The sequence below is a fragment of the Cebidichthys violaceus genome, unplaced genomic scaffold, assembly GCF_023349555.1.
Source record: "Cebidichthys violaceus isolate CVI_PGR_0920_01 unplaced genomic scaffold, fCebVio1.0.p SCAF_28, whole genome shotgun sequence".
NCBI lineage: Eukaryota > Metazoa > Chordata > Actinopteri > Perciformes > Stichaeidae > Cebidichthys > Cebidichthys violaceus.
Window position 1 is genome coordinate 3,856,822 of NW_027176461.1, and position 22,590 is coordinate 3,879,411.

The 22,590-nt window shown below is 45.4% G+C and overlaps 1 protein-coding gene across 1 annotated transcript in view; it reads left to right on the forward strand.

Moving 5' to 3' along the window:
- Nucleotides 1-17,654, forward strand: part of LOC137880238 (AT-rich interactive domain-containing protein 1B-like) — a 44,898-nt gene extending 27,244 nt beyond the window's left edge. The window contains exon 3 of the mRNA XM_068721468.1: nucleotides 17,521-17,654. Coding sequence (XP_068577569.1) covers nucleotides 17,521-17,654 — 134 coding nt within the window. The remainder of the gene's footprint in view (nucleotides 1-17,520) is intronic.
- The last annotated feature ends 4,936 nt before the right edge of the window (nucleotides 17,655-22,590 follow it).

The window sequence follows — 22,590 nt, forward strand, 5'->3', positions numbered from 1 at the left end:
GGCTCCAATCAGAGATGGATTTATCTGAAAGGGACGTCAGGCGTCAAGCCATGCCAGGGGCCCCTGAGAGAAACAAGCTCCATGAGAGGGGTACGACACCCCTCTCCACCCCATACTGTGCCTCATTGATCACAAGAAGATAGAGGGAAGAGGAAGAAGAAGAGGAAGAAGAGAGAGAGGGTGATATTAGAGGCCTAATTATAGGATCTGATAATTTGCATCAAAGATAATGAAAGTCTTGGACAGTCTCCCAAATCTCTCCTGAGCATTGTAACCACCCTCCACCTCCCCTACCTCCTCTCCTCGCTCCTTCCTTTTCCTCTCCTTCTTTTCTTTTAATTTCATCTGGCATACTCCCCGATTCTCCCCCCCCCCCTCCCCCCCCCCCCCCCCCCCCACCCCCACACACCACACACCACCTTCACATCAGCATTGAAATGCCAATACATCATTTTAAAGTAACACCTCAAAATGAAGTCATATTTCAGCATTTAGCCCCAGCCATGAAAAGTGAACTTCTCGAATGTCCTTCCCTGGCCTAATGGACCTAGAAACCATTCAGCCATGAACATTATGCTAATGCTCGCTAAGCTCGCTCTCTCTGCCTCCTTTTGTGAGTGTCTGTCATTCTATTTAGCTGATAAACAAGTCTGATTTTCAATTATCTCTATTCAAATGAGGCCTGCGGCACTATTTGCTTAGAGGCGTCCAATTTGTGTGTGTGTGTGTGTGTGTGTGTGTGTGTGTGTGTGTGTGTGTGTGTGTGTGTGTACGTGTGTGTACGTGTGTGTGTGTGTGTGTGTGTGTGTACGTGTGTGTGTGCGTGCAAGCATATCTGCATGTGTGCATGTGTTTTTATGAGTGCAAGCATACATCCAACTGACAGGACTGCTTCTCAGCCCACTCTTTCTCTTTCCAAATTGCTTATTTGTGCTATTTGTGTCTGTGTAGGTGTGTGTGTGTGTGTGTGTGTGTGTGTGTGTGTGTGTGTGTGTGTGTGTGTGTGTGTGTGTGTGTGTTTCCAGCGATGTGTCTAAGTAAGAACATTTCTGCATATGTGTAAACACAGCGTCTACCTGTGAGAGGATGCATTCAGGGTGTCCCTCGCTCGGTTTTATGGAGATGCTATAAAGATAAGTGGCACACTCTTTTTTTTTATTTATTTTTTTATTTTTTTACTACCTCCTTATACACTTGGGATTTCTCTCTTTGACACACACACGCACAAACACCACAACCTGAAATAGTCATACAAACACGATAATAAACTGGTTATTGATCATGTGACATGACTGTGAGTCGGTCAGACAGACCTGACCTAAATCAAACTGTCAGATAAGAGAAGGACAATTAAAGCAGAACATGATTCATCTTCCTTCCTCTCTCTCTCTCTCTCTATTTCCGTCTCTCCCCCCCTCCCATCTCTTAAGAACCTCTCTCTCTCATGTGTCCTCCTTTACCTCCCCCTCCCTCCCATCCCTCTGTCCTCTGTTTATGAATTCCCCTTGCTTGGCTCGGCGGCCGATGGAGAAGTTTTTAGTATGCAGCCTCTCTCAAGGACAGAGCCTTGTTAGAAAAGCCTATTGAGCTGTGGAGCGGTCGCTCGCTATAGCCTGGCAGTGGACTCAGTGCATCTCTCTTTCTCTGCATCCCTCTCGCCCTCCCTCCCTCTCATTAATGATGTATTAGTTTATTAGGCGCTGGATATTGGGTCGGGGACCCTGCGACGGACTTCATCATGGCGGGAGCTGTATGGAGAGGAAACAAAGGGAGGGGGAATAGGAAAAGGGAGGTAGAGGCGCATACAGATGTTCAAAGACACGACACATGCTACACATACACATTAAATAAACATGCTCAAACATGATAACACATGCACACTCCTGCGTCAGTATTCATGAACACGATCTACTTACTCCGGTGTGATTTAGTTGGAGCGGCTGGAAAACAATGCCTGGATACATAGAGGCCCCTGGTCACCTCGAGACACGAGGTGATTTCCCATAATGCCGTTGCTTTCTGTTTAGACGATCCGTCATGCAAATTGATGAGTGTCTAGCACCGAGGAGTAGCGATCACAGTTTGGTTACATTTGAAAATGCATAATGGAGCAGCTTCCTGTATAATTTATACAGTGTGGTATTGAACTGTTACTAGCCTTTACTTACGTCCTTTCTTTCTTCCCTCCATTTTTTTTTTCAATTTCAGTTTTTACTCCATTTCAAACCATGATCGTGATAGTAGTAAAAGATTTTTTTAAATTAGAGCCCCTGCAGTATTTGCGTGGAGGTTAGGTTTATCTTCCCCTCATAATTATTTCCTTTATTCCATATTCGTAATTCGTTGCGTCTCTCTCTTTTTTGTTACTATGTTCTTCCCTTTTTCTTCACACCTTCCGTCCCAGAGCTTTTTCCTCTTCTTTTTTTCCCCCGCCACGCTTCCTTTCCTTTCATCCTCCCTTCCCTCAAAAGTCCATCGTTCCTCCTTGTTTTTTGTTTTCTTATCTTCTCCCTGTAGTTGTCCATCTCCGGCTCTCTTTTTTCTGCACGGATGATTTTGTTTACCTACTTGTCATTGCTGAAGTGCTCTGTGAGGGGTGTATACACACACAGACGCGCACACACACACACACACACACACACACACACACACACACATAAATGTATAGTGTATACAGAAACACACATACACATTAGCACAGATCCCAGCCTCAGCGCTCTAGCTACAAAGTGGGCCTTGAAAGCCAGCCAGCCAGCCAGCCGGCCCATCACATCTTACAGTCTTTATACCCTGTGCTCTTGCTCACTCTTTGTCTTTTTCTCTCTCGCGCATTCACACACACACACACACACACACACACACACACACACACACACATACACACACAACAGGAACACACTACCTCACCAGATTTTTATTTCTTAGTGCACTATCCCCGCTACAGCGCTGTCCTCCCTTGCGGGGGGAAGAAGAGTCGTATTTTAGACCTAAATGGAAAGCTGTGCACTTAGAGTTTGGCTTTGGCCTTCATCTTGATGCCAAGAGACGAGAGAAGCACTCGCTAAGTGGAGAGAGTTGACCTTGTGCGTATGTGTGTGTGTGTGTGCGCATATCAAGATAATGCTGAGGGGTATAAATGCGGCTCTAATGCTGGAAGGGAGCATTTGTGGTTCACTGTAAACAACACAGTTTGCAGATATTTGTAAAATCACAAGACCTTCTTTTCACATCTGAATCGTCAGATTTTTACCTTTTCTGCATGATAAGATGATTCATTTTTCATTGAATTCAAATCACATTTTAGTCCATTGAGAGGCAGCACTATCCTCTAGGTGCAACAGGAAGGTCACAGATTTGAATCCTAGAAAGTCTGAAGGGGAAATTAATGAATAAAGCCCTACTTTAGTGACAACTATTGTCAAGGTACCTTTGAGCAAGATCTCTTTATAGTATCTGTCTGATTCACATTAGACCACACTACAAATTATGGATACACACATATTCAGTATAGTAATAGCAAAGTAATTGATGACATTGCGGACGAGAATGAAATCAAAGCTCCAAAAAGCTTTGCTGTAAAGAACGTCATCTCCAAGCTAACTGACACTTTTTTCTTTCTTTCTTTCTAAAAGCCAGCAGGGGGCGACTCCTCTGGTTGAATAGAAGTCTAGTCTAAAATGACTCTACTTCTCACTTGATTTATTACCTCAGTAAACATTGTAAACATGAGTTTATGGTCTCAGTTACTAGTGCCAAGTCGTCTTCAATACAGCATGATGTTCATTTAGTAGATTATGGTCCCATTTAGTAAAATAGAAAATAAATCAGGGCGTGGCTACCTTGTTATTGACAGGTCGCCACCACAGCGTTGTCCATGTAGACGTCATCAAACCACAGGTAGCTCAAGGTGAACATTATCTCAGGTGCAGCGACGCTAACAGAGTTTTATCCCACTGTGACGAGTAGAAAAGTCTGCTGTGAAAAAGTCTTAACAAGTTTGCTCCAAAACAACTTGAAAAGTGATCTTGAATTTGAATATGATAACTTTATGTACACGCTTCAGTGTACGCTATGCATGTAGCCTAGCTAAACGCCTAGCTAGCAAGTTAGCCTCCCCCTAATAAGCTGCCCGGGGGCAAATATTTGGCTAACTTCATGCACAGCAGAGCATTTCGGGAAAAGTTTGGTTTCATAGGAGCAGCGTGAAGTGAACGCCAGTCAGTCAGGGGGAAGTTTGAACAGAAAACGCCATTCAGAGAAATTATGTGCTGCTGTCGTTCACGGTGTTCACTGTGATGGCTGCTGCTGTCAGCTCTTCTTTTTTCACTCTCTCTGTCTGTCTCAGCACCTTTCTCTCTCTCTCTCTCTCTCTCTCTCTCTCTCTCTCTCTCTCTCTCTCTGACACTTAGTCACACAGAGACTATCCTCTCGACCCTTGTGCAACAAGGTAATACCCTCTCTTTGTACGCCACTCAGACACCTCACTGACTACACTCTGGAGGACAGAGACAGAGAGAGAGAGAGAGAGAGAGAGAGAGAGCGCTCACACACACTCAAGCTGATATACAGTCAAACATGGACTCCCGTAAAAACATGCCCACAAATACTTAACACATCTTTAATTGCATGGCAGCTGTTGCTACATTCACGGATGTACTGCCTGCTAGTGGGCCATTTATTTCACACACTGGAAATATAAGGCGTGTGTGTGTGTGTGTGTGTGTGTGTGTGTGTGTGTGTGTGTGTGTGTGTGTGTGTGTGTGTGTGTGTGTTATGCTTTAGTTGAGCTATGCGCTGCCGCTGCTAGATTTGCACGCATCGCTCTCATCAAGTATTTACCACCTATTCTTTGGAGAGGATGAATAGTAAATTGCTTCTGGTATTAAGGCGACAGTGTCTCTGTTTTCGCTTCAGAGGACTGTTCTCTATCTCCTCTGTCTCTCTTTTTTTCTCTCTAATCAGACAAACATGGGGGGGGGGGGGGGGGGGTAGTGGCTCTTCTGCCAGAGTGTGTTGTGTCTCTTAATGTCCCCACACACACACACACACACACACATATACTCAGTCTCTCTTTTATTTATTAGTATCCAGTGTGTGTCGCCCCCAGCCCCCCCCCCCCCTGAATATGCAATGAAAGCTGTGGGGTCACTGGTTCCTAGTCATTTTCATAATCTGGTGTACAGAGGCAGAGAGGGAGCGGGAGGGACAGAGAGAGAGAGAGAGAGAGAGAGAGAGAGAGAGAGAGAGAGAGAGAGAGAGCGAGAGAAGGCCAGAGAGGAGAGTTCCCCCTCTCTCCGTCTCCTATTTCTCTCAGCGGAGATGCAGTTGCTTGCTGTCCATGCCAGCCAGGAGAGAAAAGAAAATGGCTTCCCTTCACATTGGAGCCGGAGCTCGTCTCTTTTCCTCTCGCTTTCTCTCACTCTGTTCCTCCCGCTTTGTGTTTTATTTAAAACGAAGGCAGGCTTGGCTCATGTGGAAGTGTTATTTTTAGACTGAAGTGTTCAATAGCTGATAAACATGATATTATATTGACCATTGTTAATGTTCAATATATAATTGTAAGTGTTTAACGACCTCTTTAGCCGCTGAATGTTTCACTATGTTATCAGCTAGTTGATAACTTTCTCTGCGCTGTTTGTTGATGGTCAGGTAATGTCACAATGACTTAATAGAGCTCTGTAAAGCTCTATAAAGCTCAAGGCCCTTCCTATTATATTACACATTTAGTCATTTGATCCATTGTTAATATGAAAATATGGATTTTAGCGGCCTTTAAACTGCGGCCAGGCAAAATCTATTTACCCAGTGCAAGCTAAACCACTCCCAGGTGTTGCATTAACATGCATTAACATGCGTTGTTATTGCATTCATGCAAGTTATGACCAGCAAATTGGGTCGTGGTGTAAAATCGAGTCTATAAAGGTACACAAGCAGAAATTAAGATCAAAACCATTTGAAATGATTTTGAAGGCCGATATTTAAGCACAAGCCACTTCAGATAAAGACAAGGCGCATCACTAAAGGCAGAAGTGTGATTGTTTGCAGTAAATTAGCTAAACGTAACTGTTTTCTGCAGGTAAGATGCTGTGAACTGTTTTTGCAACAGTTAGTCATTTGACCCTTAATGGTCGTAACCATTACCAACTTAACTGCATTGAAATGCCTCAACCGTCTTATTTATTCATGTATGCACCGACTTGTGTTTCATTACCGCTGTTGTTTACTTGCATGGCCAGAGGTGGCAAATGATAAAGATCTTTTATGAGAGCGCAACCTCTTTCTACACACACACACACACACACACACACACACACACACTTCCCTATTTTATCCTCTCCCTTATCTCTTGGTTTATCTGTCCATCTATAATTCTTTCATTCCCCCCGTGGTCTCGTCTTCTTTCTGTGTCTTTATCACATTATTTTCGCTTCTGTTTCTTTTCTCTTGCTCTTTCCTTTCTGTCCTCCATCTTCCCTCCCTACTCTGTTTCATCCTCCTTTCTCAATTTTTCATTCCGATCCATCTACCTCCTCTCTATTCTGTCCACCCTGGGAGACCACAGAGGCAATAACCAGAGCTGTGAGAGGGTCAGCCTGTGTAACCCGTGCAGGTTTGTGTGTGTGTGTGTGTGTGTGTGTGTGTGTGTGTGTGTGTGTGTGTGTGTGTGTGTGTGTGTACACTGTAACTGCTGGTATGAAATGTGTCCTCCCATCAAACCGCTGAAGCCAAGGCCAGCTGTGCAGGCTTAAAGTGTAGGAATGGGAAAATGGTCTTGACCCCCGCATATAATTCATGTATATGAGGCGTTTGTAAGATGCATGGAGCACAAGGCCGCGGCTGCAAAAGGCCCGCGCCTCCTCATAATTCCAGATGACAAAAGAGAGCTGCTGAAAGGAAGGTCTTAACAGGTTTCATACGTTCCAGGGTCAAAAAATTAAGTCAAGGCACCGGATGAAAACAGAGGGATTGAGAAAAATAGTCCCGAGGTTTTTGACACACCTGTTGGCCGATACCGTTCTCATTCTTTGTATTCATGCTTCACAGCACCCTTGGATTCCACTTAAATTCTAAGTATTAAATCAGTAATGCTATGTAGAATTGGTATTCGTTTGACTGTGGAAGGGGGTTTGGGGAAAAAACAGGCGGAAATTGAAAATGAATGTGAACTGCATGATAGTCTGCCTCCCTTCCTCTCTCCTATTGTTCGCAGGTCTTTCGCCTGCCTCCCTTCCCATGTCACCATCGCTCTTCCTCCTCTCTCTTTCCTCCCCTCTGTCTCCCTCTCTCCAGAGAGATTTGACTCTAACTGGCCTTGGCGCCCGTAATGAAACCAAATCTATTTAAAGCCAAAAGCGATGCAAGTTTTAATTTCCTATTCCAGACTTAACCTTTTTGGCTGCGCTGCATTTTCACATCCACTTAATAACTTTTTATCCTCCACCCCTCCCCTTTCCACTCTTTCATTCTCCCCATCACTCTCACTCTCTGTCGCTTCCTCTCCTCCATCAAACCCCCCCCCCCTCAATTCTCCTCTTCCCACCCCCACAACTCTCATACTACCCCCCCCCCCCCCCCCCCATTGCTCTCGGTGGCGAGGCCCAGGCTGCCTCTTCAAGGGCAATATCTGTCAAATGATTCCCCTGTGAAATTAAGACAGAGGCCATGAGAGAGGAGAGGGGGTAAGGAAGAGGAGGAGGATGAGAGGGGGGGGGGGGGGGGGGGGGGGGGGGGTGAGCAGTTACAGGAAGGGGGTTAGACAGTCAGGTGGAAGCCCTTCTCTCCTCTCACCAAACACAATCTCATCTGTGGGAGGAAAAAATGAAAGCAGTTTAAAGATAGATCTGCCAGCGAGTCTCTTCGTCGCCTTTTTACAGTACATGTTAAAAAAAAAAAAAAGGGACAAACCGGGAAATGAAAGACTTCGGGGAACAAGTAAGAGAGAAGAGGGAGAGGGAGATGGGAGAGTCCTAAAAAAAGAGATTTCCTCTTGTCTTTTAATGAGCATGGACCGGAGCTGTGTGAAGATGCCTTCTCTTGTGATGTTGTGTTTACACAAAATGGTTGAATTGAAACGGATCGTGTTAAGTGATTTACTACAAGCCTCATATAATCCCCTGTCAAAAAGAAAAATATCCCATTATACATTTTTGGAAGCATAATATACAAATTTGAGAATCTCCGAGACTATCTTGGTAATATAGAACATAAAGTATCCATAAACGCTCTGCTGAGATCACACACACACACACACACACACACACACACACACACACACATATATAAGGAGATCAGAGGAATATTATAGTGATTTTTTTCTTTTCTACTTGCTCAGTGTTTCTACTGTACATGTGGTTTGTTGTAATAACTCTCCATGTCAGCAGTGTGAATCACATTATGAAACAATCAACAATGTTGGCTGATCCTGAACGCACCCCTCTTCTGCTGTTTGGAGTTTGATCACATGCTCTTCTGTGCTCGCATCAAGCACAGCGCCATCTCCTGTCCAACTCCGCTATTACATCCGGGGAACAATGGCCGTCTCTGACCACTAAGAACTGCCTCTGCACTTCACCACAGCGGCTCATGCGGAAAACAGACACTTTTCTCTCACTGCTCTCAAACAAACTTTAAACTTATTCTTTTTTTTTTTTTCTTAGACCTGCTTTGCATTTATATACATAATGAATTGCTTACATCTAATTATTCAATATCTCAATTATCAGAGCTGATAGCCTCACAGCGCAGCTCGAGAGCTTAAATTTACAGCCCTATTCCGTAAATGTCTAAAATGAAATTAACTTTTTACAAGGTGTCATCTGTGGCTTTTAAGTGGTGAAATTGAAGCCTCCCTTCCCTGCACACACACACACACATGCAGCTCATAATGAGAAGCCATTATTAGGCCGTGATTGGAGCCAGGGTGCCGATATTAAAAGTGGCAGGAGAGGCAATATCACCTCAGTGTCTAATACGCTGGTAGATATGTCATATATTTTAAGACAGCTGCTCTGCTATTTATAATTAATAGCAATTTTAGTCCCAGCAAAATTTGGAAGACAGCTAACAGAGGGATCTTGTTCTATTAAGTGCAGATTCAGAATCAATGTCAAAGTGACATTGTGCAGTTTTTGAGTGGGTGGTCCAGACTCTACAGGGCTTATACAAACACAAAGCCCATATGGTGTTATGTGTGTTTTGCACGGTAGACGGGTTTCCCTTTGATTCCCTGTAAAAAAAAAAAAAAAATAGGTGCAGTACAAACAAAGAAAGCAATGAAGTTGGCCTCTAAAGACACATGAATAAAAATAATCTGTCTTTATTCTCATGCCTCACAGTCATAAATCACTCCCTCCCAAATGACAACCTCATACACGGCATATCAGTGTGGCAAATGGCTCTATCTTATAATAGCAATGTAGCACATAGCAATATTATCTGCTGCGGAGTATTGTAGTGCATGTGTCTCAGCGCTCTGCCCTGGAGCGCTAGCCAGATTACACTGGCCCAGCGACAGTCTTATAATAAGACTCGCCCATTAAATCATATCAGCACTGCTTTTTATAGGCCAACACCTCAGCTTCGACACTATGAAACTGTCTATCACACAGAAATGTGCGTGTCTGACTGTGTGTGTGTGTGTGTGTGTGTGTGTGTGTGAGGCACAGATACTGTGTGAGCGAAGCAGACTGTCTGGGAGGAGACGCGTGTGTGTTTTACCAAACGTTGAGCTGCTCGCTGCAGCATCTGACAACGTTTCATCTACTCCTGTTATTAGATCAGCCTCGCGCCGCTGTCACCTCTCCTTTCCCCGTGCTTACATCACACACACACACACACACACGCACGCGCGCCCGCCCTCACCCTCACGCACACACAGCCGGGGCGACCATTGGCTCACGAGCCCCACGAGGACGTTCTGGTTGGTGAGCTGGTCTCTGTTCCGTCAAGTTCGGGCAGAGGGGGGGGCATCTGGGACGACTCTCCATCTCAAATCACGGTGTGAATATGCAAACTGGATGGCTGACTGATACGAATGGTGAATCTGAATGAGAGGGGTGCTACTGGCATATTCATAGCCGGTATTAAGATGCCTTCTTAAGATTTTATTTGACGTTTCAGCTGTCATGTGCCACAATTCGGTCTCCTTCGTCCTTATCACCGCGGATGGTTCGCTTGGGGATGCCGAAGGTTTGGCAAAAAAAATAAATAAAAAATACAACAACTCTCGGATCACATCAGGCAGCAGGCTGAATTACTGACGAATTAAAATGCTTTTTGGCTTTCTGAGAGAGAAACTAAATCCTGACGCGACAGCAAGCAAAGCGCTGCAGCAAAAGCGTGAAAACGTGGGTGCAGAAAAGTTTTGTGTTCCTAAAAAAACCCCAATTGTTTCCAATGGCCTAAGGGTCTGCTGTGGAAATGTATTTGTTAAATGAGTTATTATGAAAATATTGGTGATTTCAACTCATTTCGCACCTTCCAAAGATTAAATTAACCTTTTTTGGAATCTGTGGATTTTTGCCAAAATTGAAGCACTAATAAGAAATACAACCAAGTTGTCATTGTTGTACATGTTTAAACCTATAGACTTTTTTTTGTTGGGGGGGGGGGGGCTTACAGGACATAACGAGATCAGTAGATTTGAATATCTGGTTTTGTTTTATCAAACTTCCCCTTGTCACACACTGCGCTATAAGTAGTGTTCTGTCTTTAGTCACCGCAGCTTCCCAAGCAGAGCTGTCATGTCACATTTGTCACCTTTGATGGATGACGTCTGCGTCTAGCAAGGAAGAGTTAAAGAAGCGATCCCACGGAAGACACGGCAGAGATGCTCAAATTCTTTTGGACAAAGCAGATTGACGTGTTTTTGTTCCTCACACTTTAGTCGCTGCCCTCCGAGGAACGTTTTTTCTGTTCGGTTGCATGTTTGACGTGGCTTGCTCGATTGCGGCGCTGCAGCAGTGAAGTTAATTCAAAGGGTGTATGTTCCTTCTTTTTTTTTTTCTTTTTTTTTTTTATCCTGACAGCTTTGTGATTTCTTTCCATATCCTGAAATTTTAGATTTGCTTGTCTTGTCACTTTTCATGACATTTCGCCATGTCTCACTTTGTTACTTCTTTAAAATGTAGAATCCGGATTCTTCTGTCACATTTCTGTACAGCACTCGCAAGGAAATGGCAACGGGAATGCATTTTTGAATGCGTATTTTTTTTGCAAATCATATATCTTCTCTACTACTCTTCAACTGTCTGTAATTGTTAAGTTGCTGCTCAGTTAGCTTTTGAAGGCGAAATGTGAGTTCCCCAAAATAATAAGTTGATGATACATTTCCCAAATCCTGCCAACAGAAACAAAGGATCCACACAGTGGGATCTAATTGAAATGGGTAAATGCATTGTTGCTCACGCTCGTTTTCATGCTAATGCACCACCCCATACATACGCCTTCCCTGTCATCGACACACACACACACACACACACACACACACACACACAGACCAACGGCACACATTAACACTGTGCACACACAAAATGTACAGACAAAATCAAGTGATGGACAGGAAGAGAAACAGAAACTCAAACATCAATTCTGACGCCGTAACATGCCGCACATACAAAGTAATGTAGTACACACACAAAGATGAACAGAAGACTGGCTGACAGGCGCACACACACACACACACACACACACACACACACACACACACACACACACACACAGCATCCCAAGGCCTCTCCACGTCTCGCTTAATCCAAGCCGTCAGTCAGTGCTCGGGGGCCTGGATGCTGCCGTTTGATTGTAATTGCAAAAACCGGAGGCAGACAAGGGAGAGCCAGGGATGTCAATAGACAGGTGGAGGGACGGAGGGATGGATTCCTCCTGCCCACCCACAAGTCCCTGCTCAGCACGCTGGGTGACTTTGTGTCAGCAGTTTGTCTTGTGCATAGCTAATGACGGCTCGATGGAGGGGTGGGCTGGAGTCTGCTGCTGCTGCTGCTGCTGCTGCTGCTGCTCTTCTTCAATCACTCTGTCTCTCTCCATCCTCTGGTCTTCAGATGAATTCCTGACAAATGAGATTTTGCCTGAGGTGGATGGACGGATGGTATGTGGAGCGAGGCCTCTGTCTGTTTGTTAAGAAATCTCACAAGCCGTAAAGAACCCGGAGGTTTTTCCTCCTCCTAACCTCCCCGTTCTCCTCTCCTCTTCTCCGTTCTTGCCGTCTCTCTCTCTCTCTCTCTCTCTCTCTTTCTCTTTCTCTTCCTGCAGCGCCGTCTGTCTTCTCATTTAAGATGGAGGCCGGTGTAACTCACAGTGAATTGTTTTAATGAAGAAACAGAGGGAAAGGGAGGGAGGGAAGGGGAAGAGGGGAAAAGAGAGAGGGAGATCGGGGAGGAGGAGGAGGAGGAGGAGAGGGCGAGGGCATCCAGGAACACTGAGCAGCAAGAAATTGGAGGGATAAAAAAAATAAACACAGTAGACGGAGTGGGTTTGAAATGAAAAAAGAAAACAGCTTCTCCAATTAAGGAGAAGTTGTTTTTTTTTTGGTTTTGTTTTGTTTCATTGGTCATGGACAGTCAGTCACACTTGCTTTTGTTGAGTGTGTGATGAATTACACCCCTCCACTCCTTCTCCTCTGCCTTTGTTGTGGTGGAGCTCCAGCCGTTTGTACCTCCTACAATATTTTTGCGCTGTGAATTCTCCGTGCCTGTTTACCAACCAGGGTTCTTTTGAACTGGCATAGAGAAATGGCTTTTTGAAAAGTCTCTTTGATGGTGAGCCCAATTTGTTTTCACCGCTAAAAAGTTTGTTTGAACGCTCTGAAATGTGGGCTGACGTCGACGCCGGGGCCTGTCCTGAGAGGGCTGCCAGTCTGCGTGCCTCTTCCAGTGCGTAAGCGAGCTCGGATGATTCGATTACCCTGAAATGAGAATCATATTGTCTCTTTATTCTTCCATCAGCCCGCTGTCTCTCCAATTATCCCTCTTTCTATTTCGCTAATGATATAGCAGCTACAAATTTGTTCAGACAGCCACAAATGTGTGGAATATTTCTGTAATAGTTTAAAGATTTAGTTACAGGGACTTTTCGTTTTTTCTGAACTATTCCACTGGAAGGTCAAAGTTCAGCTCCAAATGGAACTTCTTTCACTGGATAGTAGAAAACACATGCACAACAATTAGCTAGAAGCCGCCAATTGATGTCAAAAAATGATTTCACATTTTGATTCAACATGAATAATATGATTAAAAACAAGCGGAACAGAATACAACACACTTTTCTTTACACGTTTACATGATGAATATAACCCACCATTGGTAGTTTAGCGAAAGCTTAACCAGTGTTTTGAGCATGAACAGTAGATATGGCCGTATATATATATATATATATATATATATATATATATATATATATATGTATATATATATATATATATGTGTGTGTGTAGATATGCTGTATTAATGTGTGTTGAGTTAGAGTGCAGAGGACAGATGAGAATTAGTAGGTAGCTCTTTGTGCCTTGTAAACATGACAAAAGCTATATTACCTTAGATCCTCCTGTTATTTACATGTATTACTTGTCTCTTGATCTTAATATGTGTGATATTTGTTTAGTAAAATTCACAGTCAGACGCAGGGATCATCTGATAGGCGCCCAGTAGTCCTTTATGGGTCACCATCTCTGTAATTTGGGTTGAATATGAACTCATTTCATTCCAGATGTTTCAGGAGCAATAACAGAGGGGATCAGTGATCGGGCTTCCCTATATTATGCCTCCTCCAGCTGAGCGCTACATTCGCAGTCAGGCGTTAATCCTACTCTTAGGATACACAGATCACGACCAGATATCTCTCAGAATTCCACCAATCACATTATTGATCAGCGGCGGGGGGGCTGATGGATTACCGAGGCGGACCCACTGACAGGCGGCACGTCCAATGGGGGAAGAGTTTCGCATCGCACCGATCAAACCACACACCCCCCCCCCCCCCCCCTCCCCCCCCCCCTCCCTTCTTTTGATCAGAGTCATTTTGACAGTGATGCATAAGTCTCTGCAGCACAGGGCTGGCTGGCTGGCTGGCAGGAAATGCCACAGATCCCCCGAGAGTAGAGGGATGGGGGATTAAGCAGAGAACGACACCCCCCTTAAAAAAAAAAAAAAAGGACTAAAAAGGAAATCAATGTTTCCTCCCTCTGCGGACAGGGAGAGCTGTTTAAGGATGCTGCCACTCTTGTGTTTTCTGTAGTCTTTTCTCTTCAAAAGAGGCTCTTTTTTTTCCCGTCTGTGTTTAAACTCTTGTTTTGTCTCCGGTACGCTGGTCTGCCCCTCACCTGCAATAGACTGAAGTCCTGTGTGGAGGTTGAATCGAAACAAATCATCACTAGCATCCCCTGTGCCATCCTCGCCCTCCTCCCCTCGCCCTCCTCCCAAGATATAACTTCCTTTCTTTATTTCTCGGCACTTCTATCAAGGAGAAGTGAATGGCACGCGTTTCATCTCTCCAAAACGACGGTGGGCCTGAAACTCCACCGATGCAGCGCTGGCTAACAGTGAACTGGATTGGGTAGAATAAATACAAAGGCGAGAGGGAAGAGAAAGCAGCTGGGGAAACACAAAAGGATGGAACTGCAGATGGGAACTAACCTTGCCTGGGTTCCTCTGATGTTCCTTTACACACACACACACACACACACACACACACACACACACCTGCACCGCACCCATTACTGTCAACCCCTCTTTCTTTCTCAAGTCATCCTTTTATTTGTCGTGTTCAGAGGACAGAACCAAAGCATCTGAGGAATGGGAGGTTACAGTGTATTAAAGGAAATGTTGTTTCACAAAAATGGTCATTCCTCTTTCAGCAGGAAATACAGAGGCTATGCAGCCACTGCACTTCAAAGCTGCCCGGAAAACTTCCCATGAAAGGACTTTGATTGTCTGCATCTAAAGGGGAACAAGCAGGGGATTTCCCCACTGGTGCCTCAGCGCAGTCTTTCTCACATTGTTCTTGGCTGTTGTGATGTGCTTGCTAAGTAAAAGGACTAGTATGAATTTAATAGCTCTTATAGACGAATTGCAGGCGGGCAAAAAAGAAAAATGTTTGCTCCACAATCATGTTTGCTGACAGGAAATCCACAATTCTGAAAGGAACTTGGAGCATTGCTTTGCATGTGAATAATTCATTTCTACATTTATCAAAAAATCTGATAAATTTGGCTTCTCCGCAGACTGCACCGATCCACCAATTGCTGGCATGAAAAATGTATTATTGACACTGGTGATCTTGAACCCTTGAATCTCGCTTACAAAGCGGCAACACTGAAGAGGATGTCATTATTCATGTTTTTTTAAATGGCGAGCAATTAACATTTGATAACATTTGAGGATGAATGGCTTCCTGGAATGAAACCCGTCATTCATGGATCCGTTTTTACGCCATTAAAAGTCCTTTACTGACCCATTTTGATGAAAGATATCACATAGAAATAATGTGCTGGAGGCAAATAGACTGAGGAAGCCGGTACGTGCGAATTAGCGAGGAGAAAGGATCAGCTGAGAGGAGGAGAGGAGGAGGACAGGAGGACATTAGAGGGAACCAGAGAGAAGTTAGACTGGTTGTTTGGACTTGTTAGTTTGAAGTGAAGAGGCTGCAGTCGGGTGGACTGTCTCCCTGACACACACATACGCACGCAATACATCCAACCCCACACACAACCTCCCCCCCCCCCCTCACTCCTCCAATGGCCCTGTCGGTGTGCCAGGGCGGGTGATTACCGACGCTCTCCCCCAATTATGGGCTGATTATTCCGCCGCGCTCTAATTGACTGGGGAGATATGCAAATGGCTGTCATTTGGGATGATAAAGGATGCGGGTGCTGGATGCCCCCTGCATTATTTAGCCTCGGCTGTACGCAGCGTGAAGGATGTGGCGTGCGCTTTAATTGCTGAGGAGAGAGAGGTTAAGCTGAACGAGCAGCTGAATTAGAAATGAGGAATTTGGGCCCTTTATTTATTTCTTTATTTTGCTCCTCTCCTTCCATCTCTCTCTCTTTCACACACACACACACATTCATATCTGCACACTCTCTAACACTCTATGCCATGCGTCATTTTTTCAGTTCTCTCTTGGGTGAGTGGAGAGGTGAGGGGGGGGTGGGTGGATGGCAGGATGTCATGCTAGAATGCCATAAATAAAAACATTAGTGGTAGCAATACGTGCAGAACAAATAGGGTGATTGTGTGTGTGTGTGTGTGTGTGTGTGTGTGTGTGTGTGTGTGTGTGTGTTGCTGTAAGGGGAGGCGGTGAGTGGTCGGCTTGTGCATTAAAAACTAAAGTGTGAAGAACCTTTGTGGACTTTGTGGGAAAAAAAAGGTTTCAACAGCTCAAACAATAAGCAGGCTCAGCCTGTCTCCTCTGCCTCTGTAAAGCTGCCGTTTGAAATGAAAGCAAATTTAAATACACACTTCTAGGCGGAATACCAATGACCTAACTCGACTGTGCGAAAGGTCCGACTAGTGGGCGGGTGGAGATGGAGCGTGTGGCATCTTCGACTTCAATACCTGGGCACACAAAGAGGACCGACCCCCGTCTTTATTTAGCCACTTAAATGAGGTTGTTGGTTGTTTGAGACACTTTACCGTCATTGTTGTTGATGCAGAAGACAGTGGGGGAGGGGGGGGGGGCATTAAGTGAATAGGGGCCTCTGGCTAAGTAGTCCTTGCTGCTGCAGCTTGGCATATTATCAGGGGGAATCGGAGTGAAACTCAACACTAATCCCTCCGGTTTGGAGACAGCAGTGCCAGATTTGGGCGTCTTTAACAGCTTAGGGGTAATAGGGCCTCAAATGTCCCTTTCAATGTGGCCCGCCCCATATCTCCACATTTTGAGAGGCTTAAGAGCCGGGGCAGTTATCACTCAGTGAGCCCCCCTATCTCACAACAAGCAATAATCGCTAATGCATTAGAGTCACTGTTACTATTATCACCAGATTTAATGAATCTTTTTGGAATCCTCAGTCAGGTGTCCACGCGACAGTTTGACCCTCACGTCTGGCTCCAGGACGGCTCTGAGTTCTTCCCGCTCACTGTGCTGGAGCTGGAAAAAAACCCAGAGAGAGCTTTCTTTCCCTCTTATCGAGACGTCGCGGTATTATCAGGAGATTGTCTGGGCTTTGTGAAGTGTGCATAAGCAGAATTGAAAAGAAAAGCACAATTTCTTTTCAGTGCTGCTGTGGCTCTCCTCTGCGCAACTTTGGGAAGCCCTGAACAGTTTGTTCTTTGGCTGCTTTTGTTCCAGATAACAAAAACAGAGACAGAGAGAGAGGCTGTCTTTAACAATGTAGCCAAATAGTGCGGAATGTTTTTCGAATCACAAAATAGTCCCTCTGTAATCATGAACCGCTCAGCATTCTGCTCACTAATACAGCGTTTCCTATGAACACTGTCTACTTGCAATTATGTCTCTGCGCGGTATACAACAACTGTTCATGTTTGTGCTTACACCGTGTCTACACAGGAGGTGTAGCGAGAGCAGCACAGCGGCAGAGCAGCGGCAGCCTCAGCAGATACAGCGTGGAAGTGGCACCGCGAGTGTTTGGGGTTTGCTTCCCGCTCAGACCACCTTCAGTTATTAAGGAGGTGTACTCCTAAAGCGCTGTAAAGGCTTCTGTGTGCTTGGAGCTTGTTGGATTGGCCAGATGTGTGAAGGTTTGAACTTCTATCTCAAACTCAAAACCATCACACGAACACCTGCCATCTCTTTTGGCGCGCACAAGTGCAACGCTCTCTGCATGCCTTCGAGGAGAGACTAATCTGAAAGTGCCGCCACCAACTGCCGCCACCATGTCGCGTCTCCGTGTTGGTTCTTCTCACCTGTGGCTGTGTTAACGTGACTTGAGTGGGAGACAATTGGAAACTTTAAGCACTCGAGATAGGAGTATTCAGCCTCCGAGCTTGTGGCACAACAAAGATGTGCATGGGTTGGCACGCTAGCATAATTGAGTGCCTGCTGGGTGCTGTGCCTAAGGCCCACATGGGTTTTTTGGCGAGCCTGAGGCGGCGCCAAACATCTCCCCTTGGTTTTGCAAAGAGTGCCCTTGCCTGCACTTGGAGTCTCTCTGAGTGAAATCCTCAGTGAGGGGAGGAGGCACAAGGCAAAGGCCCTCAGGAGGTGGCAGAGACTCTGCTCGAGAACTCTTATCTCCACACACACACACACACACAAGCTCATACATATACATATCCCAGTTTGCACACAAACACTCACATTATCTAGCAAAAGACATACCCCGTCCAGGCGTGTTCGCACATTCCTACATAGAATTATTAAAGCAGTACTGCGCACTGGCAAGCACATGATGAGCATTTTATAGTTATGCGCTTAAATCGTCATAATTCCTATCAATTCTCATCATCATCATCATCATCGTCGCCAATTATCATCATCATTCCAGTTTTGGCAGATATTCCAGCTGATTGACATCAAAAAAAAAAAAGAAATGATGGTGGGGGGGTGTTGTGTTAAATCTCCCTCCTCTAAGTCTCTCTCCTTCTTCTTCTCTCTGTACTTAATAGCACTTAGTGAAAGGAATTACAGTTGGTGCTCTACATGGGGCATCGCATTAAAGCCCTCTTTCGCACATACACACTCGCACACGTTCAGCAGTCCATTTGGATTCATTTGCATGGCATTTCATTTGGATTTCGCCTCAATCGACGGTTAGGGGGGGGAGGATAAAAAAAGAAAGAAAAAAAAAAAGCATCTTTGTGTAATAGCATTTCCTCTTAGTCTCCAGTGCGTCATAAAGACAGAAAACACAGCGGCCGGAGCCGATAAATGAGTGCAGCGCTGCCATGAGCAGACCTGTCCCCCAGGCCTACAAACGATAGCTGTTTGAGTTAATTACAGTTTACATCATCATATTTACCCAGAGAAGAGAAACAGAGATTAAAACTCCCCCCTGAGCCCACTGAGGTGTTGTTTCTGTATATACTGTACCACCGTGAAGTGGCGTATAATCGTCGCTATGTGTAACATTATCATAGATTTTAGTCTTGACCTGTGAAAACACTAGTTCCTATAGGATGCATATACACATCGGTAAAAACATCAATACTGTGGGAAAGTGTACATAGAAAAGTAGCTTTAAAGCGGAGGTTCACGTCCTGAAACCTGCCTGTACGTCTAGAACATTGAAAGAGTTTTTGGTCGTTCTCCCTTCACACACAGGCTGTGAAGAGATCCTTTCCTAATGCAATTCCAGTGTAAGAGATGGGGGAATAAAAACCACAGTTCTTATTCTGTTTAAATATAAATTCTTAAATTCAGCCGAAGCTAATATGAGGCTTCAGAAAAACGACTTTTATCGCTAAATGTCCTCTTTGTGTTTCCCCTGACAGAGTTGCAGTGAAGGGATAGTGACAAAGAGGAGATTATGTGCTAAAAAGACTAACTTCTGAAAATACTCACTTGATGTGGCTGACACATACAATATCTCATTTAAATCTGTATTTATATACCTGTGTTACCTCACTTATCTCTATAGCCATGCAGATATGTTGGCTTTATTTGCCCAGGCTTTTGGATACCTGTCTCTGGGAATTCTGCAGCCAGAAATGTCATCTGTGACGCTCAAAGCATTGAAAAATTACATTTAAAAAATTGAACAGCAACACGGATTGTCCAGAAACGGAAATAGTCCCCATGAAAACTGTTGACCGCTAGGGACACTGTTTGAAAGATGTTACTATTGAATTTTTTAAATGTCATTTTTCAGTTCTGTGAGCATAACGAACACATTTTGCTCACCTCCATCTAAGGCAGATATCTCATGACTTGAACAAATGAAACCAACCAAGTTTGCTATTCATACATTTTTTGTTATTTTACAGTAAAAATTTTACCATTTCATTAGTATGAACACGGTAATGCTGCTAACCAATTCAGGTGATAATCTGTATCAACTTTAAAACCTGTAATACAAAGGCTGTCATTGAGTTTTTGATGTGAGTGATACCGCTCACGGTGCCCGCTTGCTGTGTTTGGGTTTGTGTTTCAGGCTCTAGTTAGCTGGTTAGCCATCTGGTGCAGAGAGAGCCCTCAGCCATACTATCCCTCTGACTGGGGCAGACAGAAAAATAGATACTCGATGTGAGAGAGACAGAGCGAGAGAGCGAGAGAGAGAGAGAGAGAGAGAGAGAGAGAGAGAGACTGTGAGAAAGAGAGTTAAGTAGCTACTTTCTCCGGTCGCTCTCCTTTCCTGTAGCCCACAGGAAGCTGCGGCCGTTGGCTCCTCCCTGTCTAGACAGAGAACCACTCTCTCTCTCTCACACACACACACACACGCTTGGTGCCTTCTACCATAGCAACTTTGATTAATTCCCAGTGTGCGCGGTGAGAGGAGTCAACATCAGTACCTTGGTCAGGGGAGAAAGGCCCACAAGTCTGCTGGATGTGACAGCTCTGTGCTTCACACTCATACCCTGCTGGGGTGTGTGTGGGTCTGTGAGAGACTAGGTCAGTAGTGTGAGTGAGGGACGGGATGGGGAATATGTGTGTGTGTGTGTGTGTGTGTGTGTGTGTGTGTGTGTGTGTGTGTGTGTGTGTGTGTGTGTGTGTGGCTTCATCTGTCCCCTCGGCCGCATCAGTGCTCAAGCATGTCTCGCTGTGACAGCCCAGCAGCCTGTGTGCCTGTCACACACACACACACACACACACACACACACACACACACACACACACACAAACAGAGGCCCACTAAACGAGAGAGTGCAGGCAGGCGCCAACACCAGCGAGGTGAAGGGTCACGAGCGACTGCCTCCCCACCGTAGTGTGAAATGTGTGGATGGCAGTCTCGGCCCATTATGTGCGTATACGCGACTGTATGTGTGTCTGTCTTGAGGCGGGCGGGGGGGGGGGGGGCATCTCAAAGTAACTGGTTATTATCACCTCAATATTTTTCTTATTATGACAATTACATGCTCCAGGAGCGAATTAAGTGATACAGGACGCCAAGCGGGAGTGGTTGACAGCTATTTGGAGACTCAATGCACAGAGCAATTTGCAGCCCGGAGCCAAACAAATTGGATTTGGGCCACTTTGGATTGGGGCCCCAGATTGTTGGGCGTTTGGATCCCCCCGACCGCATGCCTGCCTGGCTGGTTAGTTGGCTGGCTGGCTGGCTTCGATTCTTTACACATGACTATGTAGCAGACTGTTAGCCAGGTACCACGATACTCCGTGGCCCTTGACAGGGATTAAGTGCACATGTGGAGGGAGGTGTTTGTGTTGATAAATGCATCACACTGTAGGTGCGTCGTGAAATGACTTTTTTTTACGGTAGTGTTTCAGTAACAATGAGTCATAACTGTGGGTTTATTGGGTGTTTACAATTGACATTTTTATAGGCTACGGGTGGTACTGCCTTCCCACCCTTTTCGTGTTACTATAGCGCTGCTACTTTTTTTGGTCTTGGGCCACACGGCTGTGCTCAAGTGTGTGTATAATCCAAATGAGTCTAACAGCCTCTAAACGAATTACTGGTACACATTTTCCCACCCCTAAACTGCCACTGGAAAAGCTGGCAGCAGCACCCAATTAGGTGAAATGCAATTATTCCCATCCATTCACACAATTAGCCTGTGGGTTAACAACCTAGCTGTACATCGGGCTAGCGCTTGGTGTTTTGGTAAAGCCGTGACCACGGTTACAGCGGCTCTGGTGGTAACCCCGCTGTGTCAAATGGCATGCACCCCGGGGGCAGCAGGTCGGTTTACAAAAAGCAAGTCTGCCCCATTGGTTGAGGCGACGCGTTACATCACTCAGCTCAGAATACTGGGTGACTTGATTGGCCGAGACGGGGAGCGGTGCCACGGGTGAGAAAGCGAGAGGAAGAGAAAGCGTAAAGCAAGGTCCCGATGTCGAGCGAGGGAAGATAACGCCAGGCGACAGACCGGCAGGCTGGCAGAGCGGGTGGGCACTCACAGCGGCACGATGGAAAACAAAGGCTTTGTGTGTCACATGCCGAGATCGCATTAACCAAAACAAGCAGCCATGGACCGACTGCCACCCTGACTCGGTTGTCTGTTCCACAGGCTAAGCCATGCGTGGATAGAGAGACACGGGCGACGCCTGTCTCACTTTTGATATGAAATAAACGTGGCGCTAGGGAAACGAGAAATAGCACCGTTTTTTTGCCACTGTCGACATGTGACAGAGCTGCATAAATTCAAAACCAATGCATTCAAGACATGCGGGGTTTGCAAAAAGTTTTGCCTCGCCTGAGTATGCATGTTTATGTAAACAATGTGACAGTGGTCCCTGTAGGTGCATAGTTGGGTTGTTTGGATTTTGCGACCCCACACAGACACATGTCATTCTGTGGTGACAGTAATGGTTGCGCGGGACTCAGGTGGGACGGGGTCAACAGGCCTGAGAGAGCAGGCGGGATCAGCTGGCATACAGCCTTCCTTCCCAAGCGGGCACCAGCTAGGAAACGAGGGTCACTTACAGGTGACTTCCCCCATATTCAGCTACAGCTGGGGCACAGACGCTAGTGTGTGTGTGTGTGTGTGTGTGTGTGTGTGT